Source organism: Pseudonaja textilis, chromosome 7, assembly GCF_049901715.1.
Source record: "Pseudonaja textilis isolate UNSWEBS1 chromosome 7, rPseTex1.2, whole genome shotgun sequence".
Classification (NCBI taxonomy): Eukaryota; Metazoa; Chordata; class Lepidosauria; order Squamata; family Elapidae; genus Pseudonaja; species Pseudonaja textilis.
In genome coordinates, this window is record NC_141996.1 from 57833193 (window position 1) to 57857046 (window position 23854).

General features: G+C 42.4%; 1 protein-coding gene across 1 annotated transcript; it reads right to left on the minus strand.

Annotated features, from left to right (window-relative positions):
• Positions 1 to 1556: 1556 nt before the first annotated feature.
• ATP6AP2 (ATPase H+ transporting accessory protein 2) lies at positions 1557 to 20893 on the minus strand. Its single transcript, XM_026713614.2, has 9 exons — positions 20769 to 20893; positions 18589 to 18719; positions 18166 to 18294; positions 14847 to 14942; positions 14556 to 14693; positions 14185 to 14238; positions 5093 to 5242; positions 3847 to 3963; positions 1557 to 2479 (listed from the first exon to the last, which is right to left on the minus strand). Exons 1-9 carry the CDS (start codon positions 20815 to 20817, stop codon positions 2285 to 2287), a joined length of 1059 nt encoding a protein of 352 aa, XP_026569399.1. The 5' UTR covers positions 20818 to 20893; the 3' UTR covers positions 1557 to 2284.
• Between the last annotated feature and the right edge of the window lie 2961 nt (positions 20894 to 23854).

Consider the following 23854-nt stretch of genomic DNA (forward strand, 5'->3'; position numbering starts at 1 on the left):
CATCAATCCATTACTAGCCAGTTTTCCAATTGGAATTTGTTTAAATACATCAGTTAAAGATTAAATATTTTTATGTTCTCAAGCTTCAGATTAATTTCAGATCTGCAGACCAGCTCCCTCATTTTTCCAATAAATACTGTGAAAAAAATTGTTCTTTTTAAGGAGGTCAGATTCATCAGGAAGAAATTGTAACTCACCATTCTGAACATATAAAGCAAAATGAAACAAAAAAATCTGTTTTTACAACGGGAAAGATTGTCCCTGCTGGAACTAGAATTCAATTATTTCCAGTTGTGTGTATTGTTGTGAATTTTGTTTTACCTCTATGTGTTTACATTCACTAAAAATACACCTGTATAGTTTAACTAAATAACCAAGACCTAGCATATTCATAGTGCCAGCTACAAGATCTAGAAGAAAGTTGGGTATCCCTATTATAGTAGTTGAATATCAATGTACCAATGCACTAAACCTCTTAAACAGTATTAATGTATACTCTAGTATAACATTTAATTAAATAGAGTTACAAATGGAATGCTTGTTGACTATGATAAATATCTTCCCTGTAGTAGAACAACTGTTCAGTTCCTCACAGTAAATGAATCTGTGCAGTGTTACCATAACAACATTCGAGGGTGGATAAAAATCAATGATTTTTTTTAAATAAAAAAATGGAATTTTTAAAATTTAAATTGTTTTTTTTTTAATTTTTATCAAATTTATTTTAATAAAATGGTTTTGGAGTAAAAATCTACCTAAAGGTAGTTTTCTATTTAGGATAAATTAATAATTTAATTTATTCAGCATGAAATTATTAGTTATGTAGCATGAGGCTGTATATTCAGCAATATTTACATTTTTGGTAAACTCAATGAATCCAAGCTCTGCAAGCTAAGATTACATTGCATGGATACATTCACACAATTTCACAGTAACCATGAGATAAAACTTAAAGCAAAGTTCAGGAATATTCCTTTATCCTGTTGTTTTGAAAATCTATGTACACTACAAACTGTATGGTTGTTTGAAGAGAATTGCATCTGTACCACCAGGCTCTTAAGTGTGAGGAGGAAAGGCAAGTGGTAAAAATGAAAGTGAAACCTTCTAAGTAGATTATAAATTAAAGAGCGCCTGTCTTTTCAGATCCATCATGGCAGCGCCTGTTAGTGGGCATCCACTCACCTGCTGCCTGCCATATCCCTCACCTTATTGTGTCATTGCCGTATCACTAGCCATCCCATTAAAGTGAATGGGACTATTGGTGAATCAACAGTAGGTCAGAGGAGAAGCCGCTGTGGGACAGAGATGACAGTTGCTGATTTAAATCAAGCCTTTTTACTAGTGATTTAAAACACGATATAAATCACGATTTAAAATCGACTTGATTTAAATGAAATCCACCCTACAACAACCTTTCAAGCATCTCAAGCCATTACATTTGTTTAATGTTAATTCTGCACTGCAAGCAGATTCTATTTGATGTCAAGGCCCATACCATCTTCAGTGCTATGGTTATACCTAGCATTTGATGCCCAATAAAACATTCCACTCAAATATCAGCCTTTTTGGTTTTTTTCAGCGTATGTCAGGAACTGAAATGCATCATGTCAAGTACAGAACACAGGCCACTATGTACCATTTGTTAACTGATCACATGACAAAAGAACATGGAATATAACTGACTTTTTCATCAGAATTCACTATTCATAAATACCACAAGATCCTACATTCCTACAATTATTAATACAGATGTTGCACCACTATGTATTTCTCTTCTTTCAGATAATTTCATTATTTTAAGAAACTTTGAATAAACATTTAGGGTGAATGTACAGCAAGGTTGTATTTTAAAAAGGTACCTTTGCTTAAAGAAACTTTTACATTGGATAATCAAGCTTAATAGGATTAAAATCCTAAAATTTGAAATATTTACATCATGAATTACTTTATTCATCTATAACATAATTCAAGAAAACATTCTAAAGTTTCAGCATAAGAACACTGATAGAATATTAGACATAAGCAATATAAACAAGCACCCCTACAGCAAAATGCACATTGCAGACACAGGGTAGAATAAATATATATTTCAATTGGAATTAGCTCGTGGTTGTGTAGTACTAATTTTCAACTCTGCACATTGGCTACACCCACTATTACCCTTTAATATATCCTCACAAAACAAATGTATACTTCATAAAAATATTCACACTATGAAGAGTCCATATTGAATTTTGCCAGAATACTGAAGAAGCATTTCTCCTCTTAGATTTGCATTTGAAGGTTAATCCATTCTAATTTTCTGGTTGGTCATTCTATAAATGATGCTGTCATAACCTGGATCCATATTCCACAGATTGTAGGAGATAACAATCACAGCTATCACTAATCCAAGCATGATCCACAAAATTATATTGAAGATAACAGCATAGTTAAAGTTGTATGCATATCCTAGGTTATATGGATTTTCTGGCTTGCTCTATAACAAGAACAAAGAAATGAGTAAGTATATACAATAAACCATAAAGAAACACAAGGACTAGTCTAGAAGATTAATTGTAAAACAATGTGCAATTTATTCAGTATAAGTTTGTTCCTAGTAAGTTATTAAGTATCAGTTGGAAGAATCTTCATCTTAATCCAAATTAGGAATCTACTAAATAATCCCTGACCAGTCTAGCACCTATATGAAAATTTTCAAGGAGGAAATTTACAACTGCTTAGGTAGATTGTTCCACTAGTTAGTAGCTTTTACCCTTACGGAATTCATTCTAATGTTCAGCCTTAATTTCTTTCAAAATCAACCTTTTGGTCGTTGTCCTGCCACTTTAACAGAGAACAGTCTGCACAGTAAAATCTCCATATAATCTTACCTTTTGAAAGTATAATACATCCAGTTCCTCATCTGGGCTAATTTCCAGACCCCCCCCCAATATCCCCTTAACCCTTCTCCAATTTTTTCAGGCCCTTTTAAAAACAAGCTGCCCCTCATTAGACAAAGAACGATGTCCGGTCTAAACAGCACAGTTATTTCCTTCTGTGATCTGGATGCAATGTTTCTATAAATGCAGCCCAAGACTGTATTGGTCTTCTAAGCAATTGCAGCATATTGCTTACTCACACTCAACTGGTAGACCACCAGGATTCCTACAGCTTTCTCACATGCACTGCTAAGTAATGAAGTTCCAATGCATCTGATTTTTTTCCTACTCAGATTCAGCTTTATACAGTATTTACCACTGCCGAACACCAATCTGTCGGATTTAGCCCAGTGTTCAGGCCTATTGAAGTATTTTCAACATAAAAAACCAAACAACCTTTACAAGCCAGTGAAATTCATGGAATTAAGGGCATGTTTCACCTAATGAAAAATTTCAACAAAAAGTTTGGAAAATAACAGATATGTTTCTATATTTTATAGGTTCATCAGTAATCTGTGATTTTAGATTATTTTTAAATTTGCTTTAAACTTCACAGAAGTAATTTGGAAATCTAGTGACAAAGAATTTCAGTAAATCAAGTGTTTTCCTAATTTCTGAGGTTCAAAGAAAAATGCTATAATTATTGTCAAATAATTAAGTTACAAAAATAAAAATGATAGACAAATTGAATTCAACTTTTGCATTATATTACTCTGAGACTCAAAGTGGCTATACTCAAGTGCATTTACAACTATGTTTTTTATTCCAAGACTTATGGCTAAAAAATAAAGAATAAAGCCCAGGGTAAACAGGTTATCATTAATACTCTGCATTTTTCTGTTTAGTTACTCCACTGAAATGCATGAAAATTTCAAATAAAGATTTATTATCCAACTACCAAAAAATTTGCAAAAGTTTGTATTACCTCTGTGGATTGTAGAATAGATCTGGATTTTCTCACAAAGGGAGTATCAAAACTCTTCACAGTGACCACTTCTACAACTGCATTCCCACTGTAGATGTTGTACATCTCATCTGCAAACTGAAAAAGCCCAAAATTCAGAATTTGCCAGTTGAAATTAGATATAAATGAGAAAAGGCACACAACTCAAATATTACAATTGAATAGAGTTGGAAGGGACCTTGGAGGTCTTCTAGTCCAACCTCCTGCTCAAACAGGAAACCCTATACCAGGACTGTCCAAGTGGTGACCTGCGGGCCGGATACGTTACACGCAGGCCATGCCCAACCCAGTTCTGTAAAGGCAAAAAATATTGGATACATCACAATCCAGCCTGTGATACGATCGAGTTTGACATCCATGCCCTATACCATTTTAGACAAATGGCTATCCAATCTCTTCTTTAAAAGCTGTAGTGATAGAGCACCTACAACTTCACTGATTGATTGTTCTGTCAGGAGATTTCTCTTTAATTCTAGGTGGGTTCTCCCCTCCACAAATGAACAGGACAAAATGGTGGCAACAGTAGAGCCACCACCACTACCCAGGTTCAGGACAAACTGCTGCCTTACCAAAGTCTGCACATTGCTGCAGAAACTTTCTGTAGCATTGAGAAGCTTCTGTAGCCCTATGCAGACCTCTCTAAAGCAGCAGGATGAAGAATTTCTCTAGTGGCCTACATTTTGTCCTGCCCACAAATGGGCAGGACAAAATGATTATATTTGGATTCCTGCCACACAACCCAGGGACAAATGGCCTGCTCTCCTTCCACAACATGAACTCCAGATAGCTTCCGAATCTAAGTGTGGGACATGATGGGTATGTGGAGAGTAGGCAATGCTGCAGGGTTCCAGAAAGGTGGGATGGGGGAAGGACACTGCAGCAACCTTTTGGTATATCAAAAGGGAAAACAACTGCATGTCTGCTGCAATAACTTTGAAATAGGGTCAGATGTAGCTTTGGGGGGGGGGGGTCTGTCATAATTTCAAATGTTTATGTGGCCTGTTGTACCTGTACTTATGACTGAAGAATGAATTAATGCTATATCTTTATTTGGCCAACAACTATAAGCTGAAGAAAACTTTATTTAAAAAAAAAAGAAACCAAACAGGTATCAGCAATAAAGCATTGCATAATCTATTCATACCTGTTTCTATATTCTAAATTAAGAAAAAGTTACATTATTTACCAGCATTTTTGCTCTACTAACCTTTTGCAGAGAGTCTGCAAGAATCTGAGTAGCATCCTTGAACTGCTGTGAATCTTCCCCATACCTTTTACCTATTTCTTCCAACCCAGAAAGTTCTAGAGAATATAGATCTGGTGAATGATCTTTGGCCAGATGTTTGTGTCTAGAAAGCTTGGGAAGTGATAGATAAAAATAATTACCAGGATATCAAAGTAAAAAGTAGGCATTTCAATTTTAGAAAGCAATATTTTAACTATTTTAAGTAATTGTTTTCTAGAACCTGTATCCTAAAGATGCATATACATGGGGGTGGAAGTTAACGTTAATGGTTGATTTTAATGACAGGTGCACTGGTGCAACATAAGACATGATTCTTTTTGGACAGCCCCCAGAGAAAAGACAGAGACCTCTTAGCTAGTGGAAGCAGCGTGCCACATTCTCTGTTGGCTTCCCCACTGACTGTCTGGGAAAGATAGCAAAGATAAATGCAAATGGAATCACATGTTCACAGGGTGCTTGGCAACCAATCATAAGCACAAAACAGGTTGCTAAACCTGTTGGTCACAATACCGTGGTGGGGGAAGGTAGATTTGACATTTTGCATGTGATCATAAATGCTCTACAGGACACCCTTTCTCAAGTGGTCATTAATTCAGACCATTAGGGATGGTCATAAGTCAAAGATACCTTTATATACAAAAAGTGCAGAGCTAGAATCATGGCAGCATGACATTCCATTTTAGTGAAAGTGCTGGAACATATTGATACATTTTTTATCCCATATTCTGCTTCTCCAGGAATTTATCAAGAAGTCCAGTTTAGCGATTCTTCTGGCTGACGTCGTGGCAAGATTGGACGTGAGGAGCGGGGTCTCTGTGCTCCCACGCCGAGTTGGAGGGCTCCGAAAGGAGCTAAAGTCACCCTGTGGGGGTGGTGAAGCAAAAAGGGGTGTCTGTAGGTCATGGAGAGCTGCAACTCTTCCGCTCAACTCAGGGCTTCTTCCCTCTCATCCATGATGAGAAGAGGGAGCCATCATGGCTGCCATGAACCTGGGACAGCTGAGGCAACAAAGAAAGTGCAGGAGTGGTGTAGATGGATAGTGACTGGAGCTGGGTGGGAAGATTCCTTTTTTATTTAGACCCTAACTTAAAAAAGGGGGGGGTGGAGAAAATCCAGAAAAAGAGACTCTTAGAACTGTTTGCTAAAGCAGCAAGCAATTATACAGAGAAAAATTCTAGACCCCAAAGAAAGAAACTAAGGGGAGAAAAGCTAAAGACTTTTTAAAACACAGAAAATTGGACTTTCAAACTGGGTAGGCGTTGTTTTGGAAAGGCATTTTAAACACTGGAACTATCTACTTGAATTATTTACTTTGCTTCTATAAATTGAATTAAAATTGGATTAAATAACTTGTTACATTTGAAACAATGCTGAAACCTAAGTTGAGGGCCCCACCTACTGATGAATGGAGGAGCACGGAGAGTTACGGGTGAGCACCGGAGGGTCAGAAGACACACTCAGACATCTCTCGGGGAGTCCTCTTGTGTGGAGGCTGAAGGAGGGGGGTACTTTACCCAGAAAAACTTGAGCTCTTGCCTGCACAAACAGCGATGAGGCAAACTATGGGGCTTCTAAAGCACTCAGCTCAACCCAATCCAGAGTTCCCATCGGTCCCGTAACAAGCCAGCAGCGAAGGTCAGATTGCCCAGACCAAAAGAACGCTGAGGAAGACAGGATCCTAATAACCAGCCTGTTTGTGTGGGAGAGAGCTTGAGCTTTTCTGGGCTCGACACCCTTCCCTACAGCCTCCACACAAGAGGATTCCCCAAGAGACGTCAGAGTGTGACTTCTGACCCTCCAGCACTTGCCTGCAACTCTCTGTGCTCTTCCAGGCCCAGCTTGCTAAGTAGGGGGAGCAGCCCTGACGTCTCTGCTGTCCCCCCCATGGCCCTAGCCATCGCTCCCCAGAAAAGGCACAGGAAAAGAAAGCGAGCAGGAACATTAGCTCTCGCTGGGGCGAAAGAGCGGAGATTGGGGAAGGCACAGGCAACAGAAAGCGACACTTTTCAAAGGCGTCAGCTTGCGTCTTCTGTTGCCTGTGCCTTCCTCGATCTCAGCTCTTTCACCTCAGCGAGAACTATGTTTCTGCTCACTTTTCCTGTGCCTTCCCCAGGCAGCGATGGCTGGGGCCATGTGGGGGTGGGGGGCAGCAAAGCACCGAGAGGGATGAAAAAACTGACACTGACGCCGATGCCCCATTCCGGACCTACAGCCCGCGGCCATTGAGGAAAAGTCCAGGCCAAGAGAGACGAGCTGGAAGGTGCGGGAGTGCCACACAAATGCAAGTAGCATGGTGCTCCTGCACCTTCCAGCCATCTCCATTGCCGCTTCAACCCGCCTGTGCCACCAATCCCCTCTTGCTGCAACAGCACCTGGCTGGGGAGGGCTGCACTGCTTTTTGCATATTGTTCCACCCGCAAATTTGCACATTACAGGTGCCACCCCCTATGGGGGAGATTTCCAACCCCAACACAGGCTGGTCTCATATTCCAGAACTGCAGTAGTCACAAGACTGGCCCTTTGGTCATCCCAGAGCAACTCATCCATGGCAGGCCGGTGTCCAGGCGAGTCCTGTAACTAATGCAGCTCTGGAATATGGGACTGACTTTCCCACCAAAGTCAGCAAGCCATTGTCAGTCAAAATTAGTAATAATGGTCTGCGGGATTTGAAATTATGAGTTTGGTGGTCCCTGAGGTCCAAAAGGTTGGTGATCCCTGCTCTAGAGGCCTGGCAGCATAGGAGGATAGAGATGGGAGAAATGTTTAGACTGAACAGTGAAGACACAGATGTAGATAGGATCCAAGAGAGGAGTATGGGAGGAAGCTAAAAAATGAATAAGAATTGAAGTATTAAAATGGATAGAAATTTTTAATTTTTTTTCTAATATATGAGCCTTGGTGACGCAGTGGTTAGAGTGCAGTACTGCAGGCTACTTCTGCTGTCTACAATTTGGCAGTTCAAATCTTACCAGGCTCAAGGTTGACTCAGTCTCTCATCCTTCGGAGGTGGGTAAAATGAGGACCCAAAATTATTGGGGGCAATATGGTAACTATGTAAACCACTTAGAGAGGGCTGTAAAGCAGTATATAAGTCTAAGTGCTATTTATTTATTTATTTAATTTTATTTATATTGCTGCCTATTTGCCCATGGAGACTCGAGGCAGCTTACAGAATATAAAACCATATTTAAACAATAAAAACCAACAAAAAGAATCAAATAAATTAATAAAGTACAATATAACACAATCACCCCCCCAACTCCCACTCCCTACCCTGATGACAGCAGATCACATGAGCCATTTAATGGGCTTCATCCCGCTCTCAGTTCCCCAGGCTCGCTGGCAGAACCAGGTCTTTAGCACCTTCTGGAAGAGTATTAAAGTGAAGGCCATTCTAATCTCTGGGGGAATAATGTTTTCCCTGCTATTGCTATAAGGATGGCTTGATTAAAAACTAGAATAGAGGCAGAAATAAGAATACACATTCTTATATCAAGTAATAGCTAGATGGAAAAAATAGAGATTGAAAGATGGTATTATTAAGTATGTTTAAACAATATGGTGATTGGAATGAGAATGGCACATTGAAAAATTGAATAATTAAATAATGAAGCATTACATCTTAATATAAACATGTGTATTAACACTAGGATTAGTCATGGTGGCCTGACTAGAAACCAGAATAGAGGTAGAAATAAGAAATAAGGGGAATATTAGCACACATATTCTTACATAATAGAATAAAAGTAATAGAGGGAAAGATTAGAGGTTGAAAGATGGCGTTACTATGTAAGCTCAAATATCATTGTGATTGGCATTAAAATGGAACATTGAAATAATGAATAACTACAAGGGTGGGATTCTACTGGTTCAGACCAGTTTGAGCATTTTGCCCCACCCACCTGCCCCCTGCTGTTTCCTGTACTTTATTTCCTGTTTTTTTTTTAGCACAGTTGATTCGTGTGGCTGAGTGGTTTGCCACACATCAGCTGTTTTACTAACAGGGGACGCAGCAGAGGGTAATTGAGTTGAAAATTGGGTTTTTTAAATATAGAGCACCAGTGCAAAGCATGCTGTCACCGAACAGATTGTTACACTGGTTAAATTGCACCACTGAATAACTACTTTAAAACAAACATGTATATTAATACTAGGATTACATAAGTTTGATTAATGTAACAAATACTATTAATATTTTTATTGCCCCTTGTCCCAAAATGAATGATACCCAGATGTTACACTGTTCATGTATTGATGTTGATGCCACACCACACGCAAAAAGGAGGAAAAAGTAGTTCAGTTTAGCCAGTAAATGGGCGTTGGTAAATTTACCTGAGAACGGCCTTTCTATCTATGCTTTTAGAGAGCCCAGGATGGGTTAGACTCCTCCTGATGACATCATCAAGCTGAGTCTGTCTTGTATAAAAGGAGCAGCCTGTGGGAGTGTCCCCAGCTTTGGAGAAGGTACTTGACAGACTTGAGTGTCTCTGAAAGCCAAACAGAATCTTGAACAATAACATATCTTACCATAGTCCGGACGAAACAAGGGAGGGGCTGGGCTCTCTAGCAGCATAGATAGAAAGGGCATTCTCAGGTAAATTTACCAACGCCCATTCTCCTCCAAGCTGCTGTGAAAGCCCAGGATGGGACATACCAAAGCCTGCATGTCCTTGGGAGGGTCTTTGTCCGATTAATCACTCTGAAATTGGAACCACTCGCTGAAGTACCTGTCTGCCGAAGGCCGCACTCTTTGAGGCATAGGAGACCAGACGGTAGTGTCTGGATGCCCACATAGCCGCTCTGCAAATCTCTTCTAGGGGTGCCTGGGTGGCCCAGGCAGCCGAAGTGGCAGCACTTCTAGTAGAGTGTGCTGTTAGGCCCTGGGGCACCATGAGGGCTCTGGCTTTGTAGGCCTGTGCGAGGGTGTGCCACTTGTGCTCTAGGTCGTGGTGCGGAATGGGACAGAAATCAGGTAACACTATGTCCTGGGATCTATGGAACATGGTATTAATCTCAGGTACAAAGGTAGGGTCTAGGCGGAGAACAACTCTATTGTTGTGAAAGGTGCAGAGGTCCTGCCTTATTCAGAGAGCAGCCAACTCTGACACCCTTCTAGCTGATGAAGAAAATGAAGAAAACCACCTTCAGGGTTAAGAATTGAAGGGAAACCTTTCTGAGGGGTTCGAACGGAGGTTCTGTTAGAGCCTGGAGTACCTTGAGAAGGTCCCAGGATGGAAACCTGTGTACCACAGGAGGGCAGAGGTTGGAAGCCCCTTTTAGAAATCTCTGTACTGAAGGGTGGTGAGACAAGGAAGGAAATGTGTCCCAGGAGAGGACTGAGGAAAGAGCCGCTACCTGATGGCGTAAGGTGTTAGGTGCGAGACCCTTCTCTAGGCCGTCTTGAAGGAAATGGAGGACATCTGCTACCTCAGCTAATGTTGGAGTGAGACCCTCTTTTTGACACCAATGACAAAAAAACTTCTAGGTGGCATCGTAGATGTGCACTGTAGATGGTTTACGAGACACCTGGATAGTAAGGATGACCCTTTCTGGGAGATTAGCCTCTTAACAGTTGCTGCTCAATCACCACACGGTCAGTTTGAACCATGGGGGATCCGGGTGCAGGGCTCCCTGATGAAGGGAAATCTTGTGGTCTGGGATCCTCCAGGGAGTGGCTATTAACAGGTTCCCCAGGTCTGCAAACCAGGGTCTCCTGGGCCAATGGGGCCCAGGAGAATCAGTTCTGCCCATTCCTCCAACATCTTCCAAATGTTCGCCAGAATGATGGGAAGAGGGGGAAAGGCATAGAGGAGACCAGTGGGCCATCTGCTCCAAAGTACATTGGTCCCCTCCGCTCCCTGACAAGAAAACCTGATGAAGAACCTGTTTACTTGAGCATTTGGGGGAGAGGCGAAGAGGTCTACCTTCAGGGTCCCAAACCTGAGGGAGATCCCTGAATAAGGACTGGGGAAGAGACCATTCTGCATGGTCGACTAGGCTCCTGCTCAGCCACTCAGCTTGGGAGTTGTCGATTTCTGAGATGTGGTCTGCTGTGATAGACATCAGGTGTCTCTGCCCACTACCCCAACTGTTCGGCTTCCTTCATAAGGGCCCTGGATCTTGTTCCCCCTTGCCTGTTGACGTGCGCCTTTGTGACCATAATGTCCGTCAACACTAGCACATGGTATCCAGCTACCTTGTCCCTGAAATGTTTCAGTGCTAGATATATGGCTCTGAGCTCAAGCCAGTCTATAGGGCCGGTCCTGTCCATCCAGGACCAAATCTCTTGAGCTATGTGCCCTTCCATGTGGGCCCCCCAACCCACGAGACTTGCATCGGTGGTGATGAGCAGTCTGTCCGGTTCTTTGAACAGGAGTCTCTTCCAAAGGGCCGGGGAGAGCCACCACTTGAAGGAGCGACAGGTCTGCGGAGCAACGGGTCTGTGGACCCTGGCAGATGTGTGGCTGGTTCCTGCTCATTGAAAGAGGAGCAGGAACCATTGTAGAGCTCAGGAGTGTAGCTGTGCCCACAGAATGATGCCGATGCATGAGATCACTTTCCCTAATAGTTTGGACAACAGCGACAGGGAGATAGTGTGTTGATGCTGAACCTGTCGAATGATCTCGGTACGGTTCTTCCCTCAATCTGGAGACAGAAAAATTTGGCACAGAGTTGTTTCGATGACAGCTCCCAGGTGGAGCAATCTGGTTGTGGGGAAGAGATGGCTCTTCCTGGAGTTGATGGAAAAGTCATGGTACTGAAGACAATAGAGTGTGATTTGTAGATCTCGATGGGCGGATAGGGTGGAGGACGACAGTATCAAAATGTCATCCAAGTAACATTGAATCCTTACTGGAACAGACAGGAGCAAAGCCATCAATGCCGCCAGTATCTTTGTGAAGACTCTTGGAGCCGATGAGAGCTCAAAGGGAAGGGCTCGATACTGGTAGTGAGAATTCTGGTATCAGAAATGGAGAAACTGGCAATGATGAGGCCAGATAGGAATGTGGAGGTAAGCCTTTGTGAGATCAATGGAAGAGAGAAGATTGCCCTCACGAACGGTCTCTAGAATAGAATGCAGAGTCTGTGCCCGAGGAGAAGGAAGCCACGACTGGGGCATCTACCAAGGGAACTGAAAGAGCAGTAGCTAGGGAAGGGCCCACGTTGTAAAACTGCCTATCATGGGACGATGGGCAGGGGCCTGCAGTTGGGGAGGCAAATTGCTCCTTGACTAAGTCCAGAAAAATGATGGGGGATGGAAGGACCTCCGAGTGAACAACGGGTTTGGAGAAGAGGGAATCCCCATGCCCCAATTGCACCACTTGAGGTTTGAGGGCAGCTTCCTCCGAGGACAACTGGGCTGTGACCAGTGCCTTGTGGAGGAGGGGTTTAAATAAGGCAGGTTTGAATACTGCGGCTGAGGGAGATTGATTGGGTCTCAGATCCTCTCCTTCCTCTGAGAGGTTGGGGTTCCAGATTTCTCCGTCTTCCTCTTCAGATGCAGGGGAGGGGCTATGCTCAGATGGTTCTGCATAGTCTCTCTGTTCGAAATAATCCCATTCTGCGTGGGTAGGAGGGGCCCTGTGCTCCACAAGGTGAGGTAGTCCCCTTTTGGGGATCTGGGCCTGAGAGTAGGCCGGAAAAGTGGGCTGGGATCTGTCTGAAGGCCTAAAGATGTGCTGAAGTCCTTCTGCAAGGCCCTGTCTGAAGGCTATGGAGACTACATCGTGGATGTCAGAGGGTCTGCCACTCGATGGAGGATCTGGGGACTGCCACTATTGGGGTAAAAGTAGCCTCTGCTCTAGGTCGAGAGCTACTTTGGGCTATAGATGGCAGAGAAGAAGAGAGGTCCCAAGGAGCCTGTATGAAGTTGGGGCCCGATCTGCTCAAGTCTTGAGGCCGAATTGGTCCTCAAGCCTCTCTGGGGACCAGGACTGGAGGTGGCTAAGAGGGGCTGGAGTTTCCCCCACCCCCCTGGAAGTACCTGCCTGAACCACCAGAGGATTGGCTGGCTGGGAAGCTTGCTGCAGTTGTCCCCTCATTTGCTCAATAGTCTTATTGAACGGCCTCTCCAAGGCCGCATGTCTTCATTTCTCTGCTTTTAGTTTGGCCTGGGATGTTTTCTTGGGGCCCAAGTCTTTGCCTCTGATCTTGGCCGCTACCTCCCTTTGAACAGATTGAGAGAATTGTCTCCTTTTTCTTTTGGCAGTCTGGAGGCCTTGGGTGTCCAGGCCCGAAAGCTCTGCGTGGATCTTGTCTTGATCCATAGTTTGCATAAGGAAACACAAGAGGTGCTGGAAGCAATCCTTGCTATGTGTTGCCTATGCAGTAACCTAAATTAGGGCCCTTTTTGGGGACAGGAGCAGGCCGTTGGTAGATGAATCCACCTAAAATGGCCGCTCACCATGTGCGTTGGAAGAGGTAGCTTTCAAAATGGCCTCTCGCATGAATTGCAGGCTACAATGGCTGTTAGTCGCTCCCTAGGTTGAAAACAGCCCCGAGCAGCGAAATCAGCTAGAAAGGGAAAACCACAGCTTTTTCAATCAGCTGTGAGGCACGGTTATCGCCAATACGATCTTTACAATTGCGGCAGCCGAAATCACAGAGAGCTGTAGGGGAGGGCCAAGGGCTTTTCCCTTACTTATAGTCTCCCTTGGATTGAAAACGTTGAATCCTTGGCGTTGCAGGAGAGCTGTTGAAGGCCTAGCTGCACCGGGTCCCTGGGAGCTGTGCCAATGATTTAAGATCGCTGTTTGACTTTTGCTGCTGACTAAAACTGCTTTCAAAGACACCAGCTCAATTGTCATCGAAAGAAGCTGAGTCAAAGCTGGGGACACACCCACAGGCTGCTCCTTTTAATACAAGACAGACTCAACTTGATGATGTCATCAGGAGTCGTCTAACCCATCCTGGGCTCTCACAGCAGCATGGAGGAGAACTACACATTCTCTGTTCTTTCTAATTTAAAATGTTTTAAACCAGCTGAAGAATTACACAGTCAGAAAATACCCAGTCAACCACATAGTAGAATTTTGTTTGCAGAATTTGCTTACCAAGCTTGTGATGTCATGCAAAACTTGCAGTTCTGACAGGTAGAGGAGATCAACCTATGAAATAAACATGTAGACATAAAAACAAGCACACATACAAAAAGATGAATTGAAAAATCATTTCAATTTATAATAAAAATATTCAGAATCAATTCTGATATTAATTTAGCATGCATAGCATATGCAGGACTTAACCATACATTATCTTAACAAATGAATCACTTAATTAAAATTGAAATAAAGTAATAAATACTCCATGCCCTGAAACAGATCTTATCTAGAATATAGATTTGACAAAATGGGACTCTATAACATACATGACATCAATTTAAAATAGTTGCCAAAAAAGACAATTTGAATGAGTTTTACCTTACCTCATTGTTTCTGCTTAAGGAGTTGAGGGGAAGGAAAGCAAGAATGGAGTTATCCTGGAAAAGTCTATTCCGAAGCTGCCGTAGTGTGACAGAAAGATCTTCGAATACAGAATTTGCTTTTCCCACCATATAAACTCTCTGAAAGAACCATCATTATGCGTTATAATCTTGCACTGTGATAAGAGTCTTCAAGTAACTCTTTCCTAATATTGAAAATTCAAAGAAAAATCTCTACTGAAAAGCATTTAAAGGTCATAATTTAATTTTTGATGCTTTTTAAAAAAAACTTACTTCTTCACTAGGAGCTAATTGAACAACTACTGGCGTTTCCTCAGAAAATAAAGTATGTATTGAATTTGCAACCCCATCCAGGCTGAAGGGAACTGCCTAAAATAAAAGAAATGATAGTAAATTGAAATCTGTAGAAAACAGGAAAATAACTTTCAGCATATACACTGCTCAAAAAAATAAAGGGAACACTTAAACAACACAATGTAACTCCAAGTCAATCACACTTCTGTGAAATCAAACTGTCCACTAGGTAGCAACACTGATTGACAATCAATTTCACATGCTGTTGTGCAAATGGAATAGACAACAGGTGGATAGCATAGGCAGTTAGCAAGACATCCCCAATGTGTGGTTCTGCAAGTGGTGACCAGAGACCACTTCTCAGTTCCTATGCTTTCTGGCTGATGGTTTGGTCACTTTTGAATGCTGGTGGTGCTTTCACTCTAATGGTAGCATGAGACGGAGTCTACAACCCACACAAGTGGCTCAGGTAGTGCAGCTCATCCAGGATGGCACATCAATGAGAGCTTTGGCAAGAAGTTTTGCTGTGTCTGTCAACGTAGTGTCCAGAGCATGGAGGCGCTACCAGGAGACAGGTCAGTACATCAGGAGATGTGGAGGCCATAGGAGGGCAACAACCCAGCATCAGGACTGCTACCTCCGCCCTTGTGCAAGGAGGGACAGGAGGAGCAGTGCCAGAGCCCTGCAAAATGACCTCCAGCAGGCCACAAATGTGCATGTGGCTGTTCAAACGGTCAGAAACAGACTCCATGAGGGTGGTATAAGGGCCCGACGTCCATAGGTGGGGGTTGTGCTTACAGCCCAACATCATGCAGGACGTTTGGCATTTGCCAGAGAACACCAAGATTGGCACATTTGCCACTGGCGCCCTGTGCTCTTCAGATGAAAGCAGGTTCACACTGAGCACATTTGACAGGCGTGACAGGGTCTGGAGACCTGCAACATCCTCCAGCATGACCAGTTTGGCAGTGGGTCAGTAATGGTGTGGGGTGGCATTTCTTTAGGGGGCTGCACAGCCTTCCATGTGCTTGCCAGAGGTAACCTGACTGCCATTAGGTACCGAGATGAGATCCTCAGACCCCTTGTGAGACCATATGCTGGTGTGGTTGGCCCTGGGTTCCTCCTAATGCATGACAATGCTAGACCTCATGTGGCTGGAGTGTGTCAGTTCCTGCAAGACGAAGGCCTGGCTCTTTTGCTTGACAGGCGGGCACGCACCAAGGCTCACTTTCCCGGCTCTGCCCAGCCCACACGGCTCTGGCGTGGCCCTGGCAGGATGAGCCGAGGGCCCGGCGGGGAGATGCTTGCTGCTTTGGCGAGAGCTCTGCTGCTGGGCCTGTCAGCTGCGCTGGGCGCCCCAGGTGAAGCTCTTCGTGCTCTGCCCGGCGCCAGGCAGGGATGGTGGCTAGGCACTTCTCCCGGGGTGGGCCGATCCTGCGCTGCGGCCCCGGGAGATTCACCTCCCCACATGGGGTTGGGCTGCCCTCTTGGGCAGGGGAGACTTTGTCGTACCAGTAGTAGGGCGTCGTTTTTAAAAGAATTGGCTTTGCCTTTGAAGGTGAAGGGAAGGCAGTGACAGGAGCGCCTGAAGCCAAGTGTCTCTGCCAGGCTCCAGTTGTAGGGAGGAGCCCTGGCTGGCTGCACGTGGCTGCACCAAATGCCGTGGTGTTGCTCTAAACAGCGTGGCAGCATGGGGAGAAGGGAAAGCAATGGTGGTGGAAGGTCTCCCGATACGAAGTGCCCCACCAATGCTGAGGTCAACATCCATCTGTCGCCACCTGCCCACCCGAGGATGCAAGGGGGGAATTAAGTGACCCCCCAAAAGATGGCCTTGCCGTTTTTTCGGGGGTCAAAAAAAAATAAGGCCCAGTCTTATTTTGTGAGAAACACGGTAGTTTCCTCATTGACTCTGCTTGTCACAAAAGGGGATCATATGACTCCAGGACACTGTGATCATCTTAAATGTGAGTCAACTGTCAAGCATCTGAATGTAAACCCCGTGACCATGGGAATACTGCAATGATGTGAAAAAGTGTGAAAAATGGTCCTGACTCCTAAGTCACTTTTTCAGTGCCTTGTATCTTTGAATAGTCATTAAATGAACTGTTCTAAGTCAAGGACTACCTGTAGTGTCCCAAGGAAAACAAAAAATGACATGAAATATATTTATGAAGACTTTTAATTGCATGTTACTAGCTTTCCCCAAAATAAGCATGTAGTTCTAAAAAGTAATGGGTTACTAGAATGCATAAACTTGTAATTATCTGAAGTAAGGAGAGTAAACATTAGTTATATTTTCATTAGGGCTATCTTAGGATCTTTTAAGATTAGCCAAACATTTCTTTCATGGGAAATAATGAAGATTTCAGAATCTTCAAGCAATTTATTTTGAAGAAACTGAAGAACACGTAACAATGAGAAATAATGCATATTCAAATAAGGTAATCCAAATTAAGGTGTATAGCATTAGCATTTATATTAAAATGGATACAAATTATAGAAAAATCATGCCCAAATTATATAAGCCACTGTTTTTATGAAGCTTTACTTTCTAACTGTATATAGATCTTTCCATATGAGGTAATTATTAGATAATCTAAAAATACCTGTTTTAAAGGAAGAAAGTGAAACTATACTCAAATAAAAATGTATTATTTAAATTGGCCTTAGCTTGTATATATCTCCTGTCTGATGTTTTTTCTTTCATTTATTGCAGTGTTAATCAGTAGAGAACTTTCCAAATGTTCTGAACTACAGTTTTTATCCTTCCCTCCCACTAAGTAAGTTTGCTGGGGTTCCTGGAAACTGCAAAACATCTGGAGGGCCCTAGGTTGTCTCACCTCAATTTATTATATTTCCATGTGCCAGGTTGATTTTTTACTTCAGTATATAAATGGCATACATTTCCTATATTCCTCCCAGTACATGAATAGTTTATTCATGGGGGGAGAAAAAGCAAAAATATGTTAATCATTAAGAAAAAAATTACTTTCCACTACAGCTGATGATATAAAGAGAAAGGAAAAGGTTCTGTATTTTCTCCAGCACAGATGGAAACATCTGTATCATTTTCATACAGAGATTCTAGAAAGAACTGCTGTATAAATTTACTGAAATACAAATATTCTAAATGTTCCAAGAAAAAAAATGTCAGTATCTTCTATATGACTACCAAAATTTACATTCTGTATCTGTACACCGACTCATAACAAAAGCATGCAGACTCAAAGCCATACTTTCCCATTCTCCGTATATAGAAGTTTCGCTACTAATACACTGGAATCTATAATGTACTTACATTTTCAATCGGGTAAGATATTCCATTCTTAGGCATTGTTAGCTTGTCTATCCCCATTATAGTAACAAGAACAGTAGCTCGCGGACGCCGAAAGAGATCACCTACTGCTAACCCAGGCCAAGAGAGATCCTGTAACAATGCAATTTTTCTTTTATAAAACATTTTATTTTATGTGACTTTATGTATAACTTAATATGTGGCATTAGAAACTGTATCAATGAATTCATTATACTATTTAAATGAAAAGAACAAATGCAATACTAATAATTCACTATTTTGGTAAACATGTTGGACATAATTATAAATAAATCTATACCCCGATTTTGAATTCCTCTAGATAGTGCCGGAACACAGACCTGCAACAGTTTTAAAAAATGTAAGGAATACTGTGGCTGAAGAGATATACAGTAACGAGTCACATACTTCCTCAATAGAGAAGCCCATGGATAAGGCTGCCACATCTGGGATCCGTTCTCCAGGAATTGGCCAATTTCCTTCTTGAAATATAACAGATTCAGGAGTTCTTAATACACTGAATTCATTGGCAGAAACAACTGAAATAAGAATGCAATATGATAAAATCATTTCCACAAACATATAAGGCAGAACAGGTAGTCCTCAACTTACAGCCATTTATTTAGTGACCATCTGAAATTGTAACAGCACTGAAAAAAGTGATTTAAGACTGGTCATGGTCATGTGATCAAAATTCGGATTCTTGGCAACTGGTTCATATTTATTATGTTGCAGTGTCCTGAGGTCATCTGATCAGCTTTTGCAAACTTCTGACAAACAAAATCAATGGGGAAGCCAGATAACTTTAGAACTGTGTTACTAACTTAACTACAGTGATTTATTTAATAACTGTGGCAATAAAAGTCGTAAAATGAAGCAAAACTCACTTGTCTTGTTTAGTAACAGAAATTTTGGGCTCAATTGTGGTCATAAATTAAGGATTAATTCAACTCAGTTCATTCAACTCAGGCTATGGGGGTTGATAGCACTTGAATACAGTGCCAGTAAAAGAATACTACCTATAGGAAATTTTTTATTTATTTTATATCTGCGTACATTTAAACTATTTGAGAGAACAATGACAATTGCTATTCCCACCCAGATTCCAAAATGCTACTACAGCATTCTGATACAGGAAAAGACAAGATCTCGGATTACAGTAAATATGTTATGATTTTAAATAATCTATGGACAAGATGTTCCTGAAACCTGTGCTAAAGTAGCAGAATGCACCCATATTTGTAAACATACTGAATGACCAGCTATCAAGTGGTTTCTACATCAGGCACTTCAAGAAAGGATCCATGGCTGAGTATATAATTTATTATATAATTTTTAAAAATAATTTCAGATTTACTCTAAAGCATTTCCATTAAGTTCATTAGAAAATATCATTGGCCACAACCGTTTTAATCCTCTGCAAAAGATTAGGATAGACAAAATATAGAGAATCTTCTAATATTTGTTCAAGAATTTTAATTCTGTGTTGGCAATTTAAAGGCTAATTTATACTTTAATGGGCAAGATTTGGCCCAAATCTCAGTTTTCTTATTCCTGTTAACCTGCTGTGAAGGAAATAGATCCTCCTTTAGAATCCCACACACAAACCTGCAGTTAGTATAATTTAGTTCTTGTAATTTTGACCATGTTAACCTTGGAGGGAGGTCAAAACTACATCCAAGGCTGTATTAAACAGAATATGTATTGACAATAAACACACAGGATTCTATAATACTAATTTACACCAACAGTACAGTATCAGTAAATATTGGCTAACTAGTATGTCATTTGAATTTGTAATGTAGGACAAAGGATCCATTTCAGAGTGTCCACAAAAAATTAGATAGTTTGCTATAATGATTAAGGTACTATGGTGGCTAGAAACCAGGAGACTATGAGTTCCAGTCCCATTTTACACTCTTAAAAGAAGCTTGCTGAACTATTTTAAGCGTTCAGAAAAAGTAATCACATATTATCCACATTTATTCTGTTAACTTAAAAAACTGTCCTCTAGCGTAGTAAAAACAGAAGCTGGGAAATAGATAAGTCTATGTGGTTTCAAAGATGAAGCAGCAGTTAAGGACAAACCAACAGCATCTAGTTTCATCTTAACAAAACAAGTCACCATGACATACAGATCAGTTTATTGACAATAATTAAATCCAATGCCAAATCTGCTCAACAATTGCTTAATTTAAAACAGCAAAGTAATCCCACTATAACATCCGTCGCCGCCATAACAGCCGCCTTCCTCAGCCAGGCCTTCCAGCAGGAGCCACAATTTCCATCAACCCCTGCCATCAATTCTAAAGATGACAACTCAGAAAAACGGTCTCCTTCGGCTATCGGCCTCCGAGTTTTCACTATCCTGCGGGCCTCCTCTTAAATATTCTGGGACGCTTCGAACTGCTACAGCCCGGCCTCGCCTTCTCACCGGTTCCCGTGACTGACAGGAAGCTCTCCGGACCACGCTCAGTCGCCCCCGGAATGGCTGACCTTTCCGCCTTTCAGCTTTCGTCTTTGCCCGAAGGGCGACTAGAGCGGGCTGAGCTTCGCCAGTTCCGCTGAAAACAACCCTGGAACCTTACCTGCCAGAAGCACTGAAGCGACCCACAACACTCCCCTCCGGGACGCCATCACCTTCACGTCTGCCCCAACCGCCGTTCCAGTCAGGGCCAAGAAAAAGCATCCGGCGTCCAGAAGCGGATGTCCCGCCTTTCGTCGTAATTGACCTCATTATCAACCACTCAGAAATCTTATATCATGAAGGCGGCTGAAAAAGGATGTGGTCACTTTCTGAACAGCAAGCGAGTGTTGGCACTATAAGTGCTGGTGAAAATCCTACCATCGCGGCGACTTCACGCTGTCATGCGAATGAGGGAGGAAATTTAGCTCGAGTGATTGACGGCTTGGCCATTCACGACAAAGAAGGGGTCTTTCAGAAAAGCTCAATAAATTCTAAAGGAAAAGAGAATCATAGGACCCTGTCGGATCATGAAGTTCGTGTACATCGACAGGAAATACTGCAAGCATCTGGGAGCAGGAAGGCAAAGCGGGACCCGTGCAATCTAGTGACGAGGCATCGGGCAGTCTCCCAGACGTAAATTTTTGCGGAAGACAGGCTGAGATAGCCGGAATATCTTTGGGTCAAATCGACAAAGAAACTAGCCAACAATCTGGACAAGCCGCTACAGCGTTCTGATTGACTGTAGGGCTGGAGGGGAATGAAGGGAGGTCGAGTGACAGAGACAGCTGATAGTTGACACATTTGCACGAAGCGATAACGCATATGAAAGAGGATTTCTTAACCAGCCTTTGCCAAACATGCAAATAAATACAAGTAAGAGTCAATTTGGGCTAGTGCTTGGCATCAGGTTAGAAACAGGGAGATCGTCAAGAAAGCTCTTTGCATACGAGGGAGAATCACGAGGCTGAGCAAGTTGGCCTGGTACCTCACTTTTGTCAGTTTATGCACGCCTGGAATGAGGAAACCAGTCATACTTAATAGGAGAAGCCATAGGGGCAGTTCTGTGAACAACAGTTGGTACTTGCAGGATGGAACATGTGAATTTGCAGTTCTGCCAAGTGTTATTGCAGTAGAGAAATGCCATCAAAATCCCATTGGTTGCACTCCAGCAATATCTTAAGCTGCTTATTCACTCCCTTTTCTGAATTTCTACAATTCAGTATATTGTAACAGCCAAATGGGCTCGGTTTACCTAGCAAACAAGCAAACAAAAATAGTTTAAACTAGCTACACTAGCTAAGATTAGCATGTTGGAAGAAATGTCCACCTGGGTTCAGTTCTAAGTGGGAAGAAAGACACTGGAGACACAGAGGCTGATTGGAAAGATGGTTTAATGGTGTAGCAGAATCACCAAGCACATGTGATTCTGGGTAGCTGACCACACGGAGTGGAGAGTGAATGTTATTTATACCCTCTGTTGGGCTTTGAACTTTCCTGTTCTTGTGGCAAGAAATGTATCCTGATTGGTTGTCAGACTCCCATGGGCCTATGCAGGGGTAATATTTTAGGTTGTCTGTGTGCTAAGCTTGGCTGAAACATACTGGGTGATTCAATGAAGGGCAATCAAATGGCTCTGCCTGAAGGAGGTAGAACTTTGTTATGTAGAATAGACCGGCCCAGGCCTTAATGGTCTATTAACAAAGGAGGGGGCTGAGTTTCTGCCTCTCTGAGTTTTTACTTCTAGGGGAAATATTCCGCCTTTTTAATATATCTTAAAATATTTCATTTTTCTAGGAGAGAGGTGGGTTTTAACTTTCAACAATTCCCCCTCTTTTTACCAAAACATTTTTCTGGCAAAAAATTAAAAATTGATCTGATCAGGGAGATTTGATGGGTGCTTTTTAGTTTTTCTGATGCAAAGGTGAAGACATTGATAAGAGGCAACAAAAAAGGATTCCTTCAGTGGCTCACTCCCAAAAGCTTTCAACCATGAAGGTCTAGCAGTGTGGGGGGGGGGGAGTTCTGGAAAGAAATTTACAGTATCCCATTTTCTATGCCAATTATTTTCAGATGTTTGATGCACTTTCTGTGAGCTTACAGTCAGGTTTCAAGCAAGCACAAGTCCAAAATTCTTCACAGCCATGGTTTTCCTTTAAATTACAGGCTGCCCATTTCCAAGGGATGGTTACTAAACATGTCCTAGCTCTTAGTTTTGTAAGGTCAAATTAAGGTTAGCCATTGTGCACTCCAGGCTATTTTTAAAATTACACACAATGAGCCTTGGGATTCAGGAGACCACTAGTGAACATATACTGCTTCACTGGGCAACTGGGCAGCATCATTTGTGAGTCACAGTCAGGGCTTAGGCTTTGGAGATCTCTTTTCTGGTCTATCTTCAAGTGAGAGAATTGTATAAGGAGGATGCCTCCTCTCCCATGGGATTAGCAGGGAGATATGACTGCTTGGGCCTTAGTGCCACAGAGCAAAACAAAAAACACACACAAAAAGGAAACTAGGAGCAGCTTTGTGTGGAAGTAGTTGAATTAGTCCGCTGTCTAATTCTAAATGGTGTGTCTCTCTGTGTGCATGCATGTGTATGCAGCTACTTTCACAATACAGACAAGATAAACATGCTGGACAAATTTCCCTCCCACCAGACAGAAGTCCAAGGTGTTCAGAACATGCTGTGGCAACCACTCTCAAATACAATCCTTACATGAATACATTAAACTGATTACAATATAAATGAGACAAGAAAGAAAACATTACAATGAATTTCCACCCTCCCCCATAGTCTTTCTAGCTGTCTTCTGGGGATTGAAAAAGTCTTCACTGGTCCATCTCAGTATCCTCTCCTTCATGTCTCTAGGTGGCATTAGGCTTGGCCTGATGGTGTGGCTGGTCAGCCAGCTTGGCAAGGTTTGCTTCATGTTGTAGAGTCATCTGTGCAGGGCTGAAAGACATAAGAACAAGGTCCCCTCCAGTGGTGGTATTCAGCCAGTTCGCACCGGATCGGGAAAACCGGTAGCAAGGATTTAGCAGGACAGGGACGTCCAGAGGTGGAGAAGCCCAGCTGGGGCTTTCGAACACCTCTTCTCGCATTTGGAGGGATCCCCAGTGGATACACGAAACCCGTAGAGCTTCGTGTCAGAATAGAGGACCCCCGGGTTGCTGTTTGGGGGTAGGCAACTCCCCAGCAACGAAGGA